Here is a 25,195-nt window from a genome sequence, read left to right as displayed (position 1 = left end):
CTCACTTTCCCTGGAGGGCCTGAGAAAGATCGGTTTACAGGCGTCAGCATGGGGTGTGACCCTTCTTCTCTCCATCTTGGCGCTGGCACGTGCCTCGGGTGACCATCACCTCACATTAGCCCACAGTCTGGCCCGAAAATGTTACCACAGTGCCTTTTCTCCCCCACCCAAAACACACTCAGCCCTTTCACTGACCTGGCTTCTGATTGGAGGCTGGTTGCTTTGGATAATGACCTCCAGGACCCCTCTGTGGGTTACAGCCTGTTCGAGTTACTCTTACCACAACTTAAGACGTCTGCGGTGGGGTGTGAGGAAAAGTAAAAGACCGGTATTTTCACATCCCCAGGTACCAGAAGCTCAGAAGACTGACAACGTTCCAGCCACCTGAGTGGGCCCAGGGCTCGCAGCTGCCCATGCGTCCCTTCCAGACAGGCTGCTTGCTAAAATGAGGGATCTTCTTCAGTACGCCGCCTGCTTCTTTGCCTTTTTCTCTACTGGGTTCTTGGTTGTGGCCACCTGGACAGACTGTTGGATGGTGAATGCTGACGATTCCCTGGAGGTAAGAAGTCAGCACCTTCTTTTTCTGACCCAAGCCTGTCCAAATTTTCTCTCAGCCCCGCTGTCTCAGGATGCTTACTGGGGATAGAAATAATAGCCAACGTGGATGGACTTACTCCTTACTTACTACTTACTGAGTCTTATGTTAGCTCATTTAATCCTCACAGCTGATCTATGAGGTAGGCATTGTTATTATCCCATTATATAGATGAGGTAACTGGATAATCCCTCTTTTTTCTTAAGGATAAGTGTAATTACATAATCCCTGCCACTGAGTAGAAACTCACCTCTTCCACTGCTGCTTATACTAAATTAGAATAACATTCCAGTGACAGCCTTTCTCATAATCATTTTCTAATTTGGATGACAGCATTATGACTGGCCTCTCTTAAAGAGTGATAATCTAAGAAACTGAGTAATCAAGCTCAAGGTGTATAAAAACCTACCCATTTCCTACATAAGAGGAATTGTTATTTTAAGGTGTTTCCAAGTAGGAGCGAGAGGAAGAACAAATCTTTCCAGTGGGTCCCAAAGTAGGGGGGACAGATATGGATTTAAGAAACTCTCAAAATTAAGTTGCTCTTGGAAGCCAACTGTTAACACAAATGAGTGAGTGGTTCACATTTGCAGATTTTATTTTTCTTACTGGAGAAGCTCAGAAAGAAACCATTTTGAAATTTACAGTAATTTCCTGCGGCTATAGGAATGTGAGGAAGGTAGAACTGATTAAAAATAAAATCTTCAAAATCAGCTACTATTCATTAGTGAGGTTTCAGAAAAAGTAGGTAAGAAAAGAAACAATATATCAGGAACTCAATGACTATGCAACAACCCATTCTACTCTCTTACTTATATCCTGAGGGGAACAATTTGTTCTAACAAATGCTATAATATCACCTCTATGAAGTTTAGGAAAGATACCCAAGAGCTAGTTTATATATTTTTTCTCCTAATTTTATTTATTGGATTCTCATGTTACAGTTAGAAACAGAAAGTAATGACTTTTCTATTCTGCTGTGTATTATTTTGGCTTGCTTTATTTATTTATTTATTTATTTATTTATTTATTTATTTATATTTAGCTTTTAATTTTCCTCTGACTTCTACATGGCATTTCAAAACCAACAGAGTTATAAATATTTCTTTAGAGCTAGAAAATTATGTGCCTGAAAATTGTGATAGAATTGAAATACTGCAAAGGATGTGTGCTATATGTGAGTCCAGTGATGTATTTTATCTGGCCTCGCATGTAAGTGGTGAATGAAAAAAAGAATGCCTTTTGAACAGTGCTCAGAGAAAAGTGCAGATAAAAATGTCTGCTGCCATTAGCTCCCCAGAATCCAGACTGCCAGTAGTAGGAGATTAATTTAGAAATATATTGGACTCTAGCATACACAAAATTATTTTTGAAAAATATGCGAAATCTCATCTAAAAGCACTGTTAAAATATTTTCTGAAACAATTTGAAAATCTTTCTGCTTAAGCCGACAGAAATACTAACTTCACTTGGCAAGAATGGAAGTTTAGGAAGGGTCAGACCTTGCTGAGGGAGATTGAGAGTCCCGGCATTTAAAGCATTTTCTTGCTTGTATTTCAGTACATCCAACCAATTTGCCATCTGCTTTGTGCAAGAACACTTCTAGTTAAAATGAATGGTATGAGCAGTCCAGGTTATTCACCTCTAGTAAATCCTTGCTAACCTTGGACAAGAGTTAGTATTTCTTAGCTTCTTTCTTATTTCCCATACTTGAAGCATACTATGCAAACATTCTCCAAGACGCTTCCACATTAAAAGAAAAACTGTAACAAATGAGGCTTCTGCTCTCCAACAATCTCTATTTGTCAGTATTTTCAATGCGACAGGGACCTCTTGAAATAATTGCTCCTTCAGTTGGCCAATATATGAAGACATACAATTATCCACAGATTTCAGTGTTCGGATACCCACTGACTCAAGTCTGTTACTCTCGCTCCTTGCTTCCTTCCTTATGTATGTATCATTTTTGGTCCACATGAGCAGCTCACTTTAAACAACTATTGGACAAAAGTTAACACAGTAAAAGTGCTTTAAAAAAAAACCCACCTGTGCAGTATTTAAGCAAAAAGGAGTATTATGAATTTTTAGCTTTGTTAGCTTTGTTAATCTTCTAGAGTGATGGAGATGGAAAATGGAAAATGGATTCAACAGTTCAATTCAATGTAACAAACATGGAATGTATGACATATAAAAAGTACTGGGCTAATCTTCCTAGGGGAGGCAAAGATAAAGCGGGAATGGGTCATGCCTTCTAGGAGTGGACATTTAGTAGAGAAAAAAGATACACATGGAACTATAATGAAAGGCATAGGCCAGTTCATATTTAAGAAAGAAATGAACAATATACCATTGAAGCAAAGAAGATAGAATGATTGTTTCCTGTTGAGGACATTGAAGCTGGCCTCAGGGAGGAAAAGGCATTTGAGCAAAGCCTCCAAAAGGACTTCAAAAGGTAGAAATGGCAGCAGGGGCCTTCTAGACGAGAGGATACATGGCAAAAGTACAGAATGAGTAAAAACTCAAGGCTTGTTAGAGGATGAAGATGATTAACCGGGAGCACAAGGCAGAAAGAGCTCAAATACTCTTTTGTCTTACTACAGCATACTCAAAATAGTATAAAACATTATTTTGCCTTACTCATGCCTCCGTTGAAGAAAGTCCTTTGCATTAAGTAAAAATGTTAGGAGAAAAGAAATGTCACACGGATGGCACAGTGCACAGCTCCAAACCAGGGACCAGGGGTCCTGCTCCTTCATTACTGATTCCTCTGTCTCTGGGAGGACTGATGCGGTGGAAAGATCTAGGGCTTTGAGATTATTCCAGCCTGTGTTCGCATCTTACCTGTCTTCCATTGAGCAAGCCCCAGCTCTGTCTTCAATTAGCTCAGTTTCTTCAATTAGAAGATGAAGTAAACTCCATAGTTTTAAGATCCTTCCTCAGTCTTCATGTTGTTTAACACATGGACTCCTTGACTATGACTGTCTGTGATCCCAAAGTCATGGCCACTCACTGAAGGACCCATGGTGTCTACAGTCTCCCCAGAAACTTCCATCTGGAATCTAATGCAAACCTTCTCTGTTTCTGTTACTTCCTATGTTCTTCCTTCCATATTACTCCATTCCTCATTACTTATTTCTTCTTGTCCTTCCCTCCACCCTCTTTTTCTCGATACTTCCATTCTCCTTTTTTCCCTGTCTCCTTTCTTCCCTCTTCTACCCCTTATGCTCTTCCTCTCCTTACTTATTCTTTTTCCTTCCCATAATTTCCCCCTCATCTCTGTTTCCTTCCCTCTCTCTCTCTCTCCCTTTATTATTTTCTTCCTATCTTCTTTCATTCCACAAATACTGTCTGATACCTCTGTCCCCTGGGGTTGCCGTGCGAACAGGTTTGGAAGGAATATGTGACCTGGATCTACCTTGGGTTGTCCCAACATTACTGGGAGTTATGGGCAAGTGAACTGAGAGTTACCATACGGTGTGACAAGTGCCATGATAACAAATAATTCTGAGTGACTGGCTCACCCAATCTTAGAGAATGAATAAGGCAACCCAGAAGAAACACCTAGCGTAGGACCTAAGGACAGGTGAGTAAGGAAGAAGTAGAGAGTATTGCAAGCACAGGAAATAGTATGGGCAGCGATCCAGGTATGAGAGTAATATATCTGGCTTTGGACTATGTCAGCATGGTGAGAATTTCCAATGTAGGTAGGAGACTATAGGAGCTTGGTCATCAAAGGCTTTGTGTTCAAGTAAAATATAGATCTTACACTGTAGTGAAAGATGTTTCACTGTAAACAAATATGCACATGTTTTACAAATATCAATTGTTGTGGCTACTTATGGGGAAAGGTTAGAATGAATAGAAGGAAATGTAGGAGACTAATTGGGAGGTCTTTGCCGTAGAACAGGAGGGAAACATTGATGGCTTGAACTAGTGAAGCAGCAAGCATAGAGAGACGTGAAGATATGGGAAGCTCTAAAGAACTTGAATGGATAAGATTAATAAGTGCATGTGGAGAAAGGAGCTGATTCAAGGGACAAGCCAAGGTTGAAATCCACTTTACTGTTTTTAAGCAATTAGAGGAATGGTGGAGTCACTCACCAAGAGCTCAAATGGAGGAAAACGAGTCTCTGTACAGAAGTCATTAAGCAACAATGTCCCTGGACCATCCCACTATTTTTTCCTCACTGAGATTATTATACAGCACCTCGAGGGGGCCAGGAGTACAGTGCTTTCTAGTGGGAAAGTTCACAGGTTGGACTTGATGTGAGAGGACCCTAGATTAAATCCCACACTCCCAGGCAATACCTGTATGCTTTTAAATAGCAGACATTTAAATTGCTATAAAGCACATTTTTTCTTCTGTAAAGGGAGGATAATAATGTAATAAGTGCCTTGTGAGGATTCAATGAACTTGTGTACCTAAAGCATTTACCACAGTCCCGGGCAAATACAAATCAGTCAATAAACGAGAGATATATTATTGTCTATTTGCAGTTTATTGTTTTGTTTTTGTTCTGGAGGAGGAGATGACGTTTTGTATAATGTTCACTGAAGGGAGAGATATAAGATTTAAGTTCTATCCCTGTGTTAGCTATCGATTCTCTTGGAGAAATTTTGTTCACTTCTCTGAGCTGTGGTTTGCCCATTTTTATACTTATGACTGTTTCCTTTTTATCTAACCAGGGAATAAGAGCAAACGATAGAGACAAAGTAGCATAAGTTACCTATTAAATGCATTTTAAAAAGAAAAATAGGGGTGCCTGGGTGGCTCAGTAGGTTAAGCGGCCAACTTCGGCTCAGGTCATGATCTCACGGTCAGTGAGTTCAAGCCCCGCGTCGGGCTCTGTGCTGACAGTTCAGAGCCTGGAGCCTGTTTCAGATTCTGTGTCTCCCTCTCTCTGACCCTCCCCTGTTCATGCTCTGTCTCTCTCTGTCTCAAAAATAAATAAATGTTAAAATAATTTAAAAAAAAAAGAAAAATAAACTGAATATTATTATTAGTTTGTTAACTATATTAGAAGCTATGAAATTCTTCATATACCACATTTAAATAAAAAAAAAAGTAGTTTCTTGGCAAAGTTCTTTCAATTACCAGAGGGAAAGAACGTTTTCACAAGATTAATCTGTTTTCAGTTAATCTTGCGTTAATTATTTACTGAGAATTTGCTATACACCAAGCACTATTATGATTAAAATTTTATTACCTCAAATGAAGGTTTCTCACATTTGGATTTATTTTATCCCCATGATCAGGTTCTTCCCTGGGATTTCTAATTACATTAATGATGCCGCAGTTGTTTGGGATATAAAATAAATATTAAAATTATCATACCTGCATGTACTCTGATTATATATACATATATACATATATACTGGTTTTACTTTCCCGACTCATTGCAAACTCATTCAGCAGACATTGGCGGCTACAAATATTCTCTTGTTCATCTCATGATCTCCTCCTCTTCACACCAATTTCCACATCATGGAAACTCATGATTCACATGAACTGACAGGGCGCATCTATTAAGATACTTGGCATGTTTATGAAAAGAATGAATATAATGCGATGTGATCTTTGGAAATCACACATTGAGCCATAAATGAAAAGTATCTCTGTGGGGAGACCAACACCATTTTCTAGGCAAGGCTTTTTAATCTTAGTACAATTGAAAATTGTTGAAGATATGGATTTCGCCCCTTTTTTAAAAAAGGTAGGAATAAAAATCTAATTCCCTGGGATGTACAATAAGGTTGGTGAAGAGTGTATTCTGGTCCAGAGAATATAGCTTTTTCTGCCTGGTGCTTTAAATTTTTTTTTTCAACGTTTATTTATTTTTGGGACAGAGAGAGACAGAGCATGAACAGGGGAGGGGCAGAGAGAGAGGGAGACACAGAATCGGAAACAGGCTCCAAGCTCTGAGCCATCAGCCCAGAGCCTGACGCGGGGCTCGAACTCATGGACCGTGAGATCGTGACCTGGCTGAAGTCGGACGCCCAACCGACTGCGCCACCCAGGCGCCCCCTGCCTGGTGCTTTAAATAAAGACAGAAATGAAGAAAAGAAGAGAGGAAAAATAAACTAATATTTTATTACCATTCACTCAGCAAACACTGATCTGTCACAACTGATGCAGTAGTCATTGCAAAGTTAGGATGCCATGCTTTCAGAAGCATTCTAAGATGATTAAAGGTGTGATTTAAATAAACAATAAATGTTAAAACTGATACATTTAGGGGTGCCTGGATGCTTCAGTCGGGTAAGTGTCTGGCTCTTGTTTTCGGCTGGGGTCATGATCTCATGGTTCGTGAATCTGAGCCCCACATCAGGCTCTGAGCTGACAGAGCAGAGCCTACTTGGGATTCTCTCTCCCTCTCTCTCTGCCCCTCTCTCACTCGTGTACTCTGTCTCTCTCTCAAAATAAATAAATAAACTTGAAAAAATAGAAATGTTTAGTTCAAATATGTAAATTAGGTAATATAACCATGAAGACCATTTTACCTACTAAGTAAGTATTATCTCGTTCTTGCCATTTTTACTTTTAGCCAGCCTCCCACAAATAAACAGGCAGAACTAAACCAAATGTATTTCAGCAAATAACTCGTGGCACATAAATGGAGAGGAAAGGAAAGGTAACATCTATTATGCTTATTTTAATCTTGCTTCTTTATCTTTATAAATGACTGTTTTGAGTTCTTTTAGACCTTGGGATAGTAATATATGTGTATATATATATATATATATATATATATATATATATATATTTGAGAGAGAGAGAGAGCATGAGTGGGGAAGAGGGGCAGAGGGAGAGATAGAAAGGGAGAGAGAATGTTAAGCAGGCTCCATGCTCAGTATTTATCCCTACATAGAACTTGATCCCAGGACCCTGGAATCATGACCTAAGCCAAAATCAGGAGTCATACACTCAAGTGACTGAGCCACCCAGGTGTCCCAATAATATAAAATATTAAAATGAAAAGTTCAGAATCCTGGTATAAAAAAACTCAAATGCATTTCATGTTAAAATTGAAATTGTCTCAAGTATTAGTAGTAAAGTATGTTATTTACTATGGAATTATTAAGGTTTTGAATCTTAATGAATATATTTAAGTAAATACTGGTAACAGCTAAGTTGTATCTTCCATATTAAAGAACATTAACACAAGAATGGTAAAGTGGTGTGAAAAGCATAAATTCCTATAATATGTGTGTGCAAGGTGGTTTTTAAAATAGTACATCTTCATGGCTTATTCTACTTTCTTTTGGTTTATGCATACTTCTCTCTCTATGTATTATATTTACACACACATCTCAGTGCATATGCACTTATAACTTAATGTGCATTGACAAAGAAAAATCTTATTTTATAGTGGCCAGCCAACAATACATATTTATTAAAACTATTGAGTATATAAATATATTCTCCCCACACAGCTGGAAGAAAAATAAATGCCGATTAATTAAAGTATTTTTAAGTTTCTCTAATTCCCAAAAGATATACAAAATACATGCAGGCAAGACAAACACATCCAGTACTACAGGAAACAAGACAAGGCAGGCAAAATTGTATGTTGCTGTCTGTAAATATTTCCCGAGTGACAAGGAAAAAAAATGGCAAAGACAAGGGTAGAGAAGCCTTAATGGGAAGTTGCTAAAGAGATGGGAATAGGAAATCCCAGGATTAAGGAACTAATTTAGGACACTATAAATTCAACAGGGAAGAGACGTGGTCAGTATGGTGTCCTAAAGAATTTCCTGAGTGGTATCCTGCTCATCCCGAGTCCTGTGGTAAACACTTACTTCCCAGAGCTGGTCGAGTAGATAGGGTCCAGCCTGACAATAAATCAGTATTAACTCTATAGTTTAAATCATAATTCTTTGACTCCCAGATTCAGCTGTTTTATCCATTCAGTCAAGTCAGAAGCACCAGTTGTGCATAGAGTGTATCAGTAACCATTATCTAAAGACAGATAGTTAATGTGAATTTTAAAAAGTGACCAGGGCACCTGGGTGGCTCAGTCGGTTGGGCTTCTGACTTTGGCTCAGGTCATGAACTTGCTTTCGTGATTTGAAGCCACGTCAGGCTGTGTGCTGACAGCTCAGAGCCTGGAACCTGCTTTGGATTCTCTCTGCCCCTCCCCTGCTCTCACTCTGTCTCTGTCTCTGTCTGTCTCTCAAAGGAAATAAAGATTCAAAAAAAAAAAAAAAAAGAAAGAAAAAGTGACCATTTTTTTTTCTTAATAAACATCTTTTGAGCATCCATTATGTTCCAAGCAGGAGGGTCTGTAAGCTCCTTGAAGCGAGGTGCCATACCTTTCTTGGGCTTTGTTTTATCCCCAGCATTTTGTTAGTCTGTTGACTGGCACATGGCAGATCTTCAATGAATATAGTTTGAAAGATGACAACAGACAGACTTGGGAGACAGATGTCTGCAAATGCACAGAAGAATAGTAATGCAATATTGTAAATACTATAGAAAATATGGACAGATTATGGTATGATCTAGGAATAAATTAACCCTAGCTGGAGAAACTGGGAGAACTTCTTGGAAGAAGGAGTATCTTTGAAGTGCCATTTGAAGGATAGGTAGAAATTTGACAAATTGAAGGCAAAGGGAGTCATTCTCATTATTATACACGAGGAGTGAGAAACTTAAATGCTGTTAGGAACCAGGTAACCAACATCCTTGAGAGAGGCAGATTGGGGGAGGAGGGAGGGGGAGGAAAACTGTGAGTACAGCCCCATCTAAAGGAAGCAGCCAGTCCCTTGGCGCTAATCATTGTTATGCGGGACTGAGGAGTCCAGGTGGCCAGCATGACTAAGTTGACAAAGGAAAGCAGAAATATGGACTGCTCTATAAGATCTCTGTTTTACTATTGTAATTAAATAATATTAAGAGATTTATGCCAGCCTCATGTTTGTGACTTGTGCTTTTATTGTTATATCTTGGATAAACTGAGTTCTCCCCATTTAGGAGATAATCTCCTCACATCAGGACAAATATTCATTGAAATAATATAGAAATCCCTCTAGTATCATTATCTGTATTTATTAATGTATAAATTGCATGTTAAAAGAGTAAGCTTAAAATTACAATCTTCTATTTTGAATGACCCTGCAAGATAAGAATTATTAGTTAACATTTTGCATTTTTGCCCTTTAAGAAAGGTTAATCATAATATTTGAAGCATCAGTCTCCTTTTTAAACAGAACCTTGTCTTAAAACTTTTAAGAATTTAGATTTACTTGCCTTTGAGAGAGTTCTTAATAAGCCTCTGTATAACACAGGTATAAGTAAGTGAAGATTATATATTATAGCCAAGGAGGGCTTCCCTAAATATGATAAATACCATAAAAAATTTTAACCTTGTCTTTGTGCACAAAGGCACCTTTAAGGGTATCTCCAGTAAGTGCTATATTAACACAGAAGTTTAGTTAATTACAGCCACTATTCTCACGTACCTTAACCGAGTGTGAATACCAAGCAATCTAATAGTGTGCCCCTGAGCATTAATACCTAATGAAATTAGATTCCTGTTTCCTCTAATGAGCTCATTGCTTTTCTAAATATGGTCATTGCAGGTAAATGATCAATAGCCTTGAAAATGATACCACTGCTGGATTATTTTGCCAAGAGACTCTTTTTTAGTGTAAAATGAGTATTCCTACATATATCTCTCAGGTTCCTTTCTAAATAACCTCATATATAAAAAGAAATACCACAGTAGGAGTGTTTGTTTGTTTGTTTTAATGGGGCTATGTTAGACAGCAGGAATTATGGACAGTCACTGTCTAATTATGGAACAGTGGCTTCAAATCCGTATAACCTAGCTCTGGTTGGTATAAACTGGATCCAGTATGTTCTTGTTAATTGAGGGACTGAACGGGAATAAGCTATGAGAAGTCCTGTTTTCTATTTCAGTATAACAGTTCTGTACCAATCATCTCTACTGTATTTGTCTCCTAGGGCTGCCATAACAAATTACCACAATTTGGTGGCTTAACACAAGAGAAATTTATTCTCTCGCAGTTCTGGAGGTTACAAGTTTGAAATCAAGGTGTTGACAAGGCTGTGCTCCCTCTGAAGCTAGGGGAGAATCGTTCCTCTCCTCTTCTGGCTTCTGGTCACTACTCCATTCCTTGATTTACAGCCACATCACTTCAATCTCTGCCTCTCTGGTCATATTACCTTCTTCTCTATGTGTCTCTCATTAAAGCACTTGTCATTAAATTTGGGGCCCACCCTGGTAATCCAAGATGATCTCATTACCTCAAGATCCTTAACTTCACTACATAGGCAAAGTCCCTTTTTCCTTTTTTTTTTTAAATATGAAATTTATTGTCAAATTGGTTTCCATACAACACCCAGTGCTCATCCCAACAGGTGCCCTCCTCAATACCCATCACCCACCCTCCCCTCCCTCCCCACCCCCATCAACCCTCAGTTTGTTCTCAGTTTTTAAGAATCTCTTATGTTTTGGCTCCCTCCCTCTCTAACCTCTTTTTTTTTCCTTCCCCTCCCCCATGGTCTTCTGTCAAGTTCCTCAGGATCCACATAGGAGTGACAACACTCCTCTGTCTTTCTCTGTATGACTTATTTCACTTAGCATAACACTCTCCAGTTCCATCCACGTTGCTACAAAAGGCCATATTTCATTCTTTCTCATTGCCACGTAGTATTCCATTGTGTATATAAACCACAATTTCTCTATCCATGCATCAATTGATGGACATTTAGGCTCTTTCCATAATTTGGCTATTGTTGAGAGTGCTGCTATAAACATTGGGGTACAAGTGGCCCTATGCATCAGCACTCCTGTATCCCTTTGGTAAATTCCTAACAGTGCTATTGCTGGGTCATAAGGTAGGTCTATTTTTAATTTTTTGAGGAACCTCCACACTGTTTTCCAGAGTGGCTGCAGCAGTTTGCATTCCCACCAACAGTGCAAGAGGGTTCCCGTTTCTCCACATCCTCGCCAGCATCTATAGTCCCCTGATTTGTTCATTTTAGCCACTCTGGTGTGAGGTGGTATCGGAGTGTGGTTTTGATTTGTATTTCCCTGATGAGGAACGACGTTGAGCATCTTTTCATGTGCCTGTTGGTCATCTGGATGTCTTCTTTAGAGAAGTGTCTATTCATGTTTTCTGCCCATTTCTTCATTGGATTATTTGTTTTTCGGGTGTGGAGTTTGGTGAGTTGTTTACAGATTTTGGATACTAGCCCTTATCTGATATGTCATTTGCAAATATCATTTCCCATTCCATTGGTTGCCTTTTAGTTGGCATTTCCCAGTCCGTTGGTTTTGTTAATCCGTTGGTTTTGTTTCCTTTGCAGTGCAGAAGCTTTTTATTTTCATGAGGTCCCAATAGTTCATTTTTGCTTTTAATTCCCTTGCCTTTGGGGATATGTCAGGTAAGAAATTGCTGCGACTGAGGTCAGAGAGGTTTTTTCCTGCTTTCTCCTCTAGGGTTTTGATGGTTTCCTGTCTCACATTCAGGTCCTTTATCCATTTTGAGTTTATTTTTGTGAATAGTGTAAGAAAGTGGTCTAGTTTCAATCTTCTGCATGTTGCTGTCCAGTTCTCCCTGCACCATTTGTTAAAGAGACTGTCTTTTTTCCATTGGATATTCTTTCCTGCTTTGTCAAAGATTAGTTGGCCATATGCAAAGTCCCTTTTTCCAAAAAAGATAACATCCATACATCCATAGGTTCTGGGGATTAGGACTTGGACAGATCTTTGGTGGGAGAAGTGAGGGAGGGGGCATCATTCAACCCATCATACCTACCCTTCTTCACTTTGATTGTGGTTAGTTAGCAATGTTGAACACTGTCACTACTCAGGTTGTTACGATGTTTAAGTACTTTACTAAGATCACTTATGAGCAAATCATTTATATTGTGTGTTTGTAATTTTTTAATTCTTATAACTATCTTAGCACTATCTCCTTTACACAGATAAGAAGATTGGGGCTCAAAAAAAGGTAAGATCTTGCCCAAAGATACAACACATTTAAAAAGTATCAACTTAGATTTAAAGTCTATACTTTTTTAGTGGCAGCTTAAATTGCATGCTTATCTAACTTGAGATGCTCACATCCATCATTAAAAAATTGGTATGTTAACTTTCACAAGGCAGATCTGTGTTAAATTTTTGGTTACTGCAGTTCCTAAGGCAGATAATATCCCCAAAGCATCCCTTCAGTTTTAACCTTAGGAAGAGCAAGCCAAAGTGAAGGTTTGTAGAATAATAGCCATAGGACAAGATTAAAGTTAGGGTTTATAACCCTTCACCCCAAGCTATCTTCTCATTTTCAGTGCTGGAGTACTCTAGCCTGAAACGGATTCGGAATTTCTTAAAATGGGTTTTAAGTATACTGCGGTGCTTAAGAGCAAGCACACAGATTGCCGTATTTGTGAACTATGCTTGCTTGGGGTTATCACTTACCTTTTCTATTCCTCATTCTCCTTATTTGTAAAATAGCTGATAGTAATTGATGTCTCACAGGAGCAGTTAAGGAATAAATGGGATAATAATATACTTAAATAGTAACTGCTTCATAGTATGGACTCAATATAGATTTATTATTACTGATTATGTGTATTTTACCTATAAAAGGACAATAGAAGTACAACATTGACATTTGTAGTGGAAGAACAAGCAGTAAAGTTTTATTTGGCACACAATACAGCTGCAAGGTAGAACACCAAGCAAAGCTTCAAAGCACAAATATTCCCTGATGCGGTTTCCTTTTGCAGATCAAAGGGTTTTACGTCCCTTCCTTTCTTCTTCACACCAATTTTAATCTCCCCGCTTTGGCATTTCTCTTCCCACATTGTTATTTAGTCTTTCTTTAAGGAAAAAAAAATAAGTTTTTATTTTCCAAGATAATTCTTGGTTAAATTTTACTAAACTATTCCCAGAATCCCAAGGTAATGTGAATCTGTAATTGAATCAGGACAAACAATCATATTAGCTCTGTTCCATATGCATGAGCTGTGTCAAGAATATTTGAAACTATTTCCCATTGGCATGTTTACAATTTTAGGAAATCTTTTGTGACGTGCAGCTTACAGATAAAACATGGAATGGCTCTGGGCACTGGTGTCTTTTAGCTCTAGGTGGACACTTAGAATCATCTGCACTATGATTCTAAGTAAAAGTGGTTTCCAGCTGTCAGGTTCTACGACATTAATGCTCAGTTCGTTCACATTCATATCATAGCTGGAACATTTGTAATGTGTCAGTGGAGCAAAAAGGAAGAAGCTGTGGGTCTTTATATTTCATTTGTTGCTGTCCTGAGGTATGGCATTCTTTGGCAATTATTGTAAAATTGTGAACTTCATATACAATAATACCTTTCTTCATGGGACTCAGTGTTTATGGGGGTGAAAAATTAATGTACATTCTTAATAGACTCAGGACGTCAAGAGTTAGCATTTATTGCTATATTGACTTTATTTATTTATTTATTTATTTGTTTATTTATTTTTGATGAAAAATGTCAGCAGAGGAAAAGTGACATAAATTGTCCCCATGTGAAACCATGACTCCACGATCGAACCAGCCATAGATATTTGCCTATATGTAATGAAGACTTTAGTTAGGTACCACTGCCCCCCCTCCCCACCCCATCAGGAAGTGAATTCATTTCCTGGTGGAGAAAGCCTTTAGTTGTTAGTGCTTAAGGGAAAATACTGTAAAACACATTGTGTTTGTTGTAAATGAAATTCTGATCACGCTTGCAACCAATGTACTTTACTATCAAACGCACAACAGCCAAGGTCTTCCTTTGATCGAGGGGAACTAGAGTGTGCCTGCATGAGTTGTTTCACACAGTGTCTTCTCCCAACGTCTAGGTGAGCACCAAATGCCGAGGCCTCTGGTGGGAGTGTGTCACGAACGTTTTTGATGGGATTCGCACCTGTGACGAGTATGATTCTATCCTTGCCGAACACCCCTGTATGTATGCCTTAGACAACCCCCTTGCCAGGGAGGGATCCCAAACAGGTTTTCATTGTGTGTGTGTGTGTGTGTGTGTGTGTGTGTGTGTTTCTACAGAACTATGGTAAAGTTCTGTCTCATTTTAAATGTTTCCATAAAAAGTTCAGAAACGTGAATTGAAACACATTGGGCATATTTTATCTTTTTCCATGTTGTATACATTCTTTTAAGGTAAAAATATTAACTTCTTCATCTCTGCCCCCCTCCCCCCAAATACCTGGCAGAGTGTCTTACGCACAGTAGACTTAAAGTAAACATTTTTTAAATTGAGATGAATTCTTCAGGTTGTGGTTACTGGAGGATTAGAATTGACACATTAGATGAAAACCATTTCAGAGATGTCTTTTAGCTGTGATGTAAGTCAAATAGGAAGTTGACAGTAATTCATTGAGAGAGTTGCTGAGAAAGACAGAATGTGGAAACAGAGGGGACAGAGACAAAGAGAAAAACAGACATGGAGATAGGCAAAGAGAGACACACAGATTATAGGATCAGGGAATGAAAAGAATCAATACATATGACACACAATTAACAGAAATAGTACAGCCAGCTCCTTCTTCTTCCTAACCTTTAGCTTTAAATTTTAATTAAGTGTTAACAAGGTCCATATTTCTATGAATAAAGAGGTTTCATAGATGAAAAAATGTTATCATTGATTCTCTCAGTTTTTCTGCACAGCAGATATTTATTTATTTAGAACATTGAATCATGCCAAGAAATACTGGTGCTGTTGTTCAAGCTAATTGGTTTTGGTCTCCTTCAAAGCAGACGGGGTATGGTAGAGCATGGCAACTTCTTTTCTGAAGATAAATGAAAAGCAAAGGCTTGGAATGTGACTTTTCCCCTGGACAGCTATTTCAGTCCAGGGATAAGCACTTAAAAGGAGCAGTGCTCTAAAATATCTTCTTCTGCTATTTAGGATTGAGTGGTTTTTTTTTAACCTAATTCATAAAGCCTATATTTCATTTTTTTTTTTTGAAACTTCTTAATTCTTTCTCTTTTCCCCTCCTTGTGGTAACCTACTTCTATCCACGAAAAAGCATGATTTGGTCAATAAAAATGTAAGTTCATGTGGACACTAGGCTATTCCAGAACTGTGGTGCTATGGTGGGAGCGGAGAAAAAAAAAATAAAGATAAAATATTTCAAACTTGTAAATGTTGTTATGTACATTTATACAAGAATAACAGAAAATCACTCATAAGCTTACTGCCCAGAGAAAACTGCTGATTGTATTTTTAAATATTTCTTTTTTTAATCTTTTGCCTACACTAGCTCACATTTTAAAATATGTTCTTACCTATTAATTTCAAATAATATCTTAAAAAGTAATTACTTTTGTTTAAGAAATTCCATCATATGCTTAGAGACTACAGATATAAACATGTATTCTAAGAAAATAACAACTATACCCTCTAAGTTAGGATATTACCTATAAAATTTTATTTTTAGTCTTTGATATCTTTTATAGAATCACAATTAGATAACTTTTCCCACTGTCCTATGGACCTAGGATATACAGACCCATACAAAAGTTTTTTTTCAGGGCTCTTGTTGATATAGTTAATTTGAGTTCCCTTTTCTCCAGTCAGAATATTTAACATTATTCTAGCAGCCAGTTCTCAGACAATACCTGGGAAAAAAATTCCTGGTTCGTTAGCATTAGCAGTCTGTCTGCAGAACTGCCCTCTTAGAACTGGACAGGCCATAAGGCTGGCTGGATAACACCATAGACATGAGTCCTGGAGTTCTACAGAGCATCAGAAATCATGCTATATGTGGGATCAAGGCTTGGAGAGGGGAAAACCAGGGTCACAATTTCAAGGTGTCCCATCCAAAGGCAATCCTGGCCCTATTGGTCCCAGGTCCAAAAGGGACTTAATATTTAAGGAAGGCACTCCAAAGTGTGGGACTGCTTGCTTGGGGTGCTGAGTAGGAGACCCACTTCTATATATATAGCCTAGTTAGGCACATATTTTTCTCTTTCTTGAAATTTGAGAAAAATAAGCCTTAGATTTGGCCTAAATTAGAAATATAAATCTAAATTTTTTGAAATAATGCCATATATTAAGATCTTAAATATTCACCTATTAATCAGGTAAAAGCTGATTTTATGCATTGATTTCCTCTCTTAGATGGATTATAAAGGTATTTTTTTATTTTAAATAAATTGGCCACATTTTACAAGCAATCTATTACTAAATCAGCCCTAAATTTATCTCACCATTGCAGAAGAATTATTTAAAATACAAGGAAGCCCCCATCACCATGAAAATAAAACATAATTACAATACCCTCGAAAAGAATAAATTGTATTCCTCCTTTCCATTAGCGAGCTAAAATAGTAGTAGTTTTGACATCAGGCAATTAACCCTCCATTTCTGACAAAATTTCCCATTTTTAAGTTAGCATAACCGAGACTCACAGTTCAAGAGGTTTTCACATTTGAGGATGCTTCCACTGCAGAAGATGATTGATTGCTACTATTCCACTTCTACTTACCTAATACCCTCCTCCCTGGACCTTCTACCACATATTCTCATTGGCCATAGTTGAAATTTGCTCAGTTGACAGTGCAAGATTAAAGGGTTAAGATGGAATGTTGGCCAAGAAGGGTCACCCCTGGAACCGATCAAAAAGAATATGATCTGGCCTTTAGAAGTAGTCTTCGACTAAATAACAGAAGCTCTGTAGCTCCTCCTCCTTCTAAAGAGATGGCTTTAGAAGAGATGGCTCCCATTAGCTTGAACGGGCAAGAGACATCTTGAATCATTTTATCCTGCTCCCCTGTACCAAATTTTAACCAGTTATTTTAAGTATATTTTTCAATGGAACTTCAAACAACTGTAGTGATCGTTTATTTCTTAAATACTCATTGGGAAACTTCTGCAGAATAGATACTCTACTTTCAATTGAGTATTCAGCTATAATACTTGTGAACAAGTCTCATTCCAGAACAAGAAACAAACAAGGAAAAAGGTATTTAGTGTACACGATAGGCCAAGCATTTTGCTAGGGGACCGACAAGTCTAAGTAATAATCAGTGCTTAAACAAATAATAATACCGATAATCTCATGATATTTTTGCATTTTATGAAAAAAAAATCCAAGTTCATGCAAATTTAAATTCTAATTCAATGGGCATTTGTTAATGTATGTAATTATCTGTTTTTTGGCACACCTTGACATTAACGTGTTTCCTTCCTCTGACCATGATTTAACCACATGCCCTGATCTTCCAGTGAAGCTGGTGGTAACTCGAGCGTTGATGATTACTGCAGATATTTTAGCTGGATTTGGATTTATCACCCTGCTTCTTGGTCTCCACTGTGTGAAATTCCTCCCTGATGAGCCATACATCAAAGTCCGCATCTGCTTTGTTGCTGGAACCATATTACTAATAGCAGGTACTCTCTGCACTAGGGATGGGGATAGAGGTGCTCATCTACAGTCTTGAGATGAAGAAGGATGCTGTTGTGAAGCAGTTCATTTTTTTTAAGTTTATTTATTATTAAGTTTTGTTCCAGAGAGGGAGGAAGAGCACACGTGTACATGTGCAAATGAACAGGGGAGGGGCAGAGAGAGGGGCAGAGAGAGAATCCCAAGCAGGCTCCACAGTATCAGCGCAGAGACCAATGTGGGGCTCTATCTCATGACCCTGAGATCATGACCTGAGCCAAAATCAAGAGTCAGTCACTGAACCGACTAAGCTATAAAGGTGCCCCGTGAAGCTGTTCATTTTAACATCATATGTGACTAGCTTTTCTAGATTGAAGGAATAAGGAGTACATCAGTCCTTCTTTCTTCAGCTGTGAAATCAGATAATTAATTTTTTGTTACGATGTTAGATCAAAGTTTATTGAAGTCCTCAAACTATTTTTAACCATTTAAAAAATTATATAATGGTTTAAAATTTTCAAATAATTTATTTTTTATTATTCTTGAAGTTAAATCCTAAAGTCCCAAGGTCCCATCTCCTTACCTGTACCCACTGTAGGAGTAGGCAATTCTTCAGCAATTCTTTAGCAACTAAGTTGTGCCAAGTCCTATGTCAGGTTTTCTTATGTGCCAACCCATCTGAATGTAAATGTAACAATAAGCAGATTATATCTCCACTTAAGAGGCAGATGAATAAATGGAATTCTGAAGGATACTAAATCAAGCATGACTTATAAACAAGTCAAGAAGCACTTTACATGGTGTTTATTGATGAAAAAGCATCATTAAATTCTGTCATTAAATTCACTTTAGTCTTCCTCTGTCACAATATGATGTCTTCTTAAGACCTTAATGCAAGTTGGGAGAAAATACACTGTTCAAGAGATCAAAGTGCAGGAAGATTGAAAACCAATGGGCACACCCCCAGAGAGGAAACTATCTTTTTTTTAATGGTAATAGTGAAAATTTAGCAAAGCAAATATAAGTGATAACTTCACCAAGAAGTATAAAATGAATGGATAGGGATTTTGGAATTAAAAATACTTGCAGAGGTGTCTGGCTGGCTCAGTCAGTAGAGCATGCAATCTTGATCTCAGAGTTGGGAACTCGAGTTCCACGTTGGGGGTAGAGTTTACTTAAAAAAAATTTTTTTTAGGGGCACCTGGGTGGCTCAGTCGGTTAAGCGTCCAACTTCAGCTCAGGTCATGATCTTGCTGTTCCTGAGTTTGAGCCCCACATCGGGCTCTGTGCTGACAGCTCAGAGCCTGGAGCCTGCTTCAGATTATGTGTTTCCCCCTCTCTCTCTCTCTCTGACCCTCCCCCACACATGTCTGTCTTTCTGTCTCAAAACTAAACATTAAAAATTTTTTTTTAATTTTTTTAATGCTTGGAGATATATATGTGTGATTTTTGACCTTAGGCCAGTTTCTTAACTGGTCTTCTTTACTTGATCTGCAAAATAAGGCCACGTCCCAGCAATAAAATCTATTCTGAATTGCTGTTGTAAAGATCCAGTGTGGACAGAGTGAGCCCATAGCAGAGAGCCTAACCCATCACACAGTCAAAACCGGGGCCTCCCTGAATTTTTTCACACAAGCATTGAGTCAAGGCCTGATGATCCTTAGGTTGTATTAAAAAACCATAAGAACTTAGTAAGTTTTCCTTTTTAAGACATTCATTCTCATGTCTAGGTTGGCCTAGTGATAACATAGAGCTTTTGTATGTAACCATGTGTTTTATTTAACAAATTTAAACACCATTTAATGCATACAGTTTTGTTCCAGAATACTTTCTGAGATACCATTATATATGCCCCTTTTTATTTAAAAAAATAAAAATCAGCTAAATATTAAAATATGAGTTGATGAAAAATTCCCTATAGGAATGGATGAAGAAATGATGAAATTAAATTTCCAGATATTGCCAAAGGCTTGAAACCATCATTTGAAATTACTATGCCAAGGGTACCTGGGTGGCTCAGTCAGTTAAGCCTCTGCCTCTTGATTTTGGTTCAGGTTATAATCTCATGGTTCATGAGTTTGAGCCCCACATTGGGCTCCGTGCTGGTGGTGTGGAGCCTGCTTGGACTTCTCTCTCTTTCTCCCTCTCTCCAATCCCTGCCCTCCCACTCTGTCTCTCAAAATAAACCTAAAAAGAGAAGAAATTAGATATATATTATATATTATATTACATATAATAAATATATATATAATACATGAAATACTAACACCATACATATATATAAATATATATGACATGCTATTTTCATATGGTATAAAATGAAATATATGCATATTTCATATATATATGTATCTATGTGTGTTACATGTATGTATAATTTTACATAATCTCTTTCTAAGTTTTAAAAAAGGAATTTCCATCTTAAACCCATAGATTAGAAGTATTGTAGAAAATAGGTGGTAATTTATACCCTGTTATCTAAAGGTTATGTGTTCATTACCTGTCCTTAAACTTCTTGCATTAAACAACTGGGAAAATAATGCAATGAAATGGTGACTTAAATACATACCACAGACCCCCTAGAAAAGAATGTGAAACACCATTTTCACATAGCCTTTTGTTCTATAGCTCCTCACCTTTTTTTTCCCTGCACCTAAGCACTGATGTGCAATTTATACCTTTAAAGCAAGCGGACTCTACTGGCATCATTCCAAGCCAGTCAAATTGTCAGATAGACTAATTTGGGGGGTTAAATTTTGTTTAAAAGGAACAAAATTTCTTAGTTTGTTCTCTCATGGTGTGTGGGTGGTAGGTAAGAATTTATTTTAAAATAAAGACAATTTTTACTCCAGTTATTTGTTTTTAAGCCCAACAGACTAAAATTATTGACTTCAAAAAACATAGTTTCCATATGGGTGCTGATTATGTAGCTGACACAGCTTTAATTGTGGGTCCAGGGGGTGGGGCAGAGAAGAATAGAATATTCTTAAAGATATATACTTTTAATTAAAAAAAATCAATAGAGTGAATGTATGCTGTGTATTATTTGTCTTCAATTTTGTGTTCTTTCTTTTTTTCTGTTGTTTTCATATTTCCTTTTACACAGCATTCAAAATAACATGTGAGAGAGGAAAATTAAAGAAAACCACAATGATCATTTTAAGTTTACACAAACAGATGAACACTGCATTTTAAAATTTTTGTATTTTTCTTTATGTATAAACTGATACATAATTTGGAAGAAACACAAAATAGAAAGCAATTATTATTGCCCCTCCAAATGATTATTATCCCTCTCTAAATGATGCCATCCATTTTGGGTAGCAGTCCATGAACTTACATTTAGAAAGCCTGTATTATTTTAGCAACTTTTCTTTCTTTCAGGTGCCCCAGGAATCATTGGTTCAGTGTGGTATGCTGTTGATGTTTATGTAGAACGTTCTTCTCTGGTTTTGCACAATATATTTCTTGGCATCCAATATAAATTTGGTTGGTCTTGCTGGCTTGGAATGGCTGGGTCTCTGGGTTGCTTTTTGGCTGGTGCTGTCCTGACATGCTGCTTATACCTCTTCAAAGGTAAGAACAAAATAAAATAGCACACTTACTTGCCTCCATTATCAATCTTCCCAATCTGGTAGAAACAGTTCTCACCAGTGCAAAATAATGTTGCTTACTTGATCCCTACCTCTTATAAAAAATGACACTTGAGAAGTTTCTGTTGTTCAAGGAAAACTGATTTGCAATATTCAAGCCTCATACCTCATAAGTGGTATATTGGGTGAAAAAACCACATCTATAACTGTATCCAATATCTAAATATATAATGATGATTTCAATGTGTTCATAATCTTATATATCTAACTTCATCTAATCTACTAAATTTATATCTAGAGTTAAACAGAGAAGTAGACTAAGAGCCACGTCAAATATTTGTTGTTAAAAAATATAATGTATTGCTATTGGGTTTCTAAAAATATTGTAAAAAAGCAAGAAAATCCATCTCCTCATCAAGAAAGAAGGAAGGAGGGAAGGAAGGAAGAAAAGAGAAAGGAAGGAAGGAAGGAAGGAAGGAAGGAAGGAAGGAAGGAAGAGAGGGAGGAGAGAAAAAGAAGGAAAGTACCTAAGCTTTAAATCTAAAAATAACTTTCCAGATGAAAATCTTAGATTTTATTCTAGGGTTCTTCTTAGATGATTCCTTCTTAAAATATTTATATTTTTTTCTCTTTATGAGAAGAATGTGTAAAATGACATTTTTCCCCAAAGTTCACTGAATCATAATTATTTCTATACAACTACATTTATCTCTTTCCAACAGATGTTGGACCTGAAAGGAACTATCCGTATTCCATGAGGAAAGCCTACTCAAATGCAGCTATTTCCATGGCCAAGTCATACGTAGCCCCTCGGACAGAGACCGCCAAAATGTATGCCGTGGACACGAGAGTGTAAAGTGCCACACATCAGTCTGTGTATATATGTTCCTGAAATGATCAATCAATATGTTTAAGTTAATACAATAGCAGGTTGATCTAGGAGCACTTACTTAGTCCTCATGTTCAACTAAGTTAATTGCTCAGCTTAATCAGGAAGTTTGATTCTGCTATCACTGCTCCTTTTCTGTTATTCCCATATTCTCCCTCCTTTCTACCCTCCTTTTGCACATGCTCACATACACTTGCCCTGTATTTGCAGATAAGGTTGCTAGGATATACAAATGTTTGTTTGTGATTTCATATTGCTATTAGAGATTGTGACATGGTGATATTCAAGTAAAATGATACTTTAAGACTAGAAAGCAACCTTTAAAAGAGGCCAGAGATTCTAATCTTTGAAGGTATTGACAGCCTCTTAGCTCCTTCTCTGGCTTTTGGTTCATTCTTTGTGTTCTCAACTGAGTGAGTTATTTGATAACTTTGAAGATGATTTTCCACATTTAAACTAGTATATCAAACCCTACTGTTACTCTGACTCTGTTAAAATAGAAAAAAGAAATTAACAGCTTCATCTACCAGCTGCTGGTGGAACTGAAAGATAAGAAGTGTCCCCTCCATACTTGGAATGTCAAAAGCAAATGTCAGATTAATACCAGAGCAGTGGTCACTGTCTTCCTCATAAACAACATAAGAGATCTGTGTATTATTTTATTGCTACCGTAAGTTTGCCTATATATTGCCAAATTATTAGACCACAGCTGCAACAGCTAACCCAGAGAGTTCAGTCATTTATATATTGGACATCCAAAAATGTTTCAGAAATGCACCATATTAAAATTCACTGATTCAGGTGTTCTCCCACCAACTGGATACTTAGCACCCAGGAAAATATCTGACAAATGATAAAATTTAACAAATATTTGTTGATTGGAAGAAATAAATTCTCACAACTCTCCACTGAAATAAAGATCAGTTTTTCTCACAAAATGTCTATTTGTCGAGAAAAAAAATGGAATTATATATTTAATAATACACGTACAGAAATCAGTGAATGATTGCTAATAGCATCTTGTTCATATTCACACTGTGGTCATACATTTTTTTTAAATGGTAGGGTTTGTTTTTAAAGTTATATAATTTAATCTCAGGTTTTCTGATTTCTTATAAGTCACATGAATAGCTTAATGCTTTTGCAGTACCTTAACAGGCTATCCACTGAACTAGATAGTAGTTCTCTGGAAAATGGAAATTTAGCTGCGAATTTCTGAAGACCCCCAAAAGAAGTATTTTAAGTTAATAAAAGCTAAAAACAATGTGAAAATAAGATGATGAAAGCCTAGAACATATATTTACATTGAGAGTGGTGTTCATGACTTCACATGGTATCTCTTTACTAGTATTCTCAGAAGAAATTCTAATCTAATTTTAAGGTTAAGAATAACTGATTCACTTTTATTTCATGGATATTATTAACCATGTAATTGACACTTAAAAAATTATTTGTAGATCATGTTTACCTGTTATATTGGTGTCATTCTATGCAGTTTAAAATTAATTTCATGTTGTCCTTTCTCAGCCTTGGTTTTTAAAATTTTTATTCCCATCCTTATTTTATGATACATTGTCTGTCATGTTTTACATATTCTAACAAGTCTCTTGAAATTCTTCTTGGGAAAGGCAGGGTAAAATTAATTAAATAACTCATTAGATTTTAGAGAGATAAATTTTTCCTTCCTCAAAGACTTCATTTGTATAAGAAAATATTTCAGAGGATTCAGAATATTGACATTCATGAATGTTTTAAAATTTTTCTCAATAAAAATGTTTCGTATATCCTCGGAGAAATATTCATTTTTTTTTTTATTCCTTTGGGAATGTTTATTACTAATTCACTATAATTTAATGAATCTTCCCAAAATAAAGCATAACAAAGAATACAGTGACAACAAAACAAATATTAAATAGTGAAGAAGTAATAATTGGCATGGTAGCAACTCAACATGCCCAGAAAGAAAAATTAAGATAAGCCCAAAGTATACAAACAGTATCTGATACTAAAATTCAGTCGTATCTTGTTACTTGGAACAAGAAAAAATAAAATTTATAAAATTGGACAATTTTATTTACCTATCTCTCCATTAAATCCTATTTTCTAGGGGCGCCTGGGTGGCGCAGTCAGTTAAGCGTCCGACTTCAGCCAGGTCACGATCTTGCGGTCCGTGAGTTCGAGCCCCGCGTCAGGCTCTGGGCTGATGGCTCGGAGCCTGGAGCCTGTTTCTGATTCTGTGTCTCCCTCTCTCTCTGCCCCTCGTTCATGCTCTGTCTCTCTCTGTCTCAAAAATAAATAAACGTTGAAAAAAAAAAAGTTTTAAAAATAAATCCTATTTTCTAATATCACACTTTTAATGGAAATTAGCCTTTTGTTATTATACACGTTGTATGTGTGCATTACAGAAAGTTGGGGAACAGGGGCACCTGGGTGACTCAGTCAGTTAAGTGTCCAACTTCAGCTTAGGTCATGATGTCACGGTTCGTGGGTTCAAGCCCTGTGTCCAGCTCTGTGCTGACAGCTTGGAGCCTGGAGCCGGCTTCAGATTCTGTGTCTCCCTCTCTCCCTGCCCCTCCCCTGCTCATGCTCTGTCTTTGTCTCTCTCTCTCTCTCTCAAAAATAAATAAACATTCAATTTTTTAAAATAAATAAAATAGAGGAATTAACTGAGAATTAGGTAGTAAAAGAATTATTGGAGCAGGCTCTGCAGCTTTTGA

At 37.2% G+C, this 25,195-nt stretch overlaps 1 protein-coding gene across 1 annotated transcript; it reads left to right on the top strand.

Annotated features, from left to right (window-relative positions):
• Positions 1 to 24,262, top strand: CLDN16 (claudin 16). The gene is given in 7 exon segments (XM_045502595.1): positions 1 to 373; positions 376 to 423; positions 425 to 559; positions 14,454 to 14,556; positions 17,840 to 18,004; positions 21,381 to 21,572; positions 22,312 to 24,262. Coding segments are annotated over 7 exon segments (921 nt in total). The 5' UTR covers positions 1 to 229; the 3' UTR covers positions 22,446 to 24,262.
• Positions 24,263 to 25,195: the final 933 nt, after the last annotated feature.

Source organism: Leopardus geoffroyi, chromosome C2 (assembly GCF_018350155.1).
Source record: "Leopardus geoffroyi isolate Oge1 chromosome C2, O.geoffroyi_Oge1_pat1.0, whole genome shotgun sequence".
Lineage (NCBI taxonomy): Eukaryota > Metazoa > Chordata > Mammalia > Carnivora > Felidae > Leopardus > Leopardus geoffroyi.
Note: the sequence above shows the minus strand (reverse complement) of the source record. Positions and strands in the feature narration are given on the sequence as shown.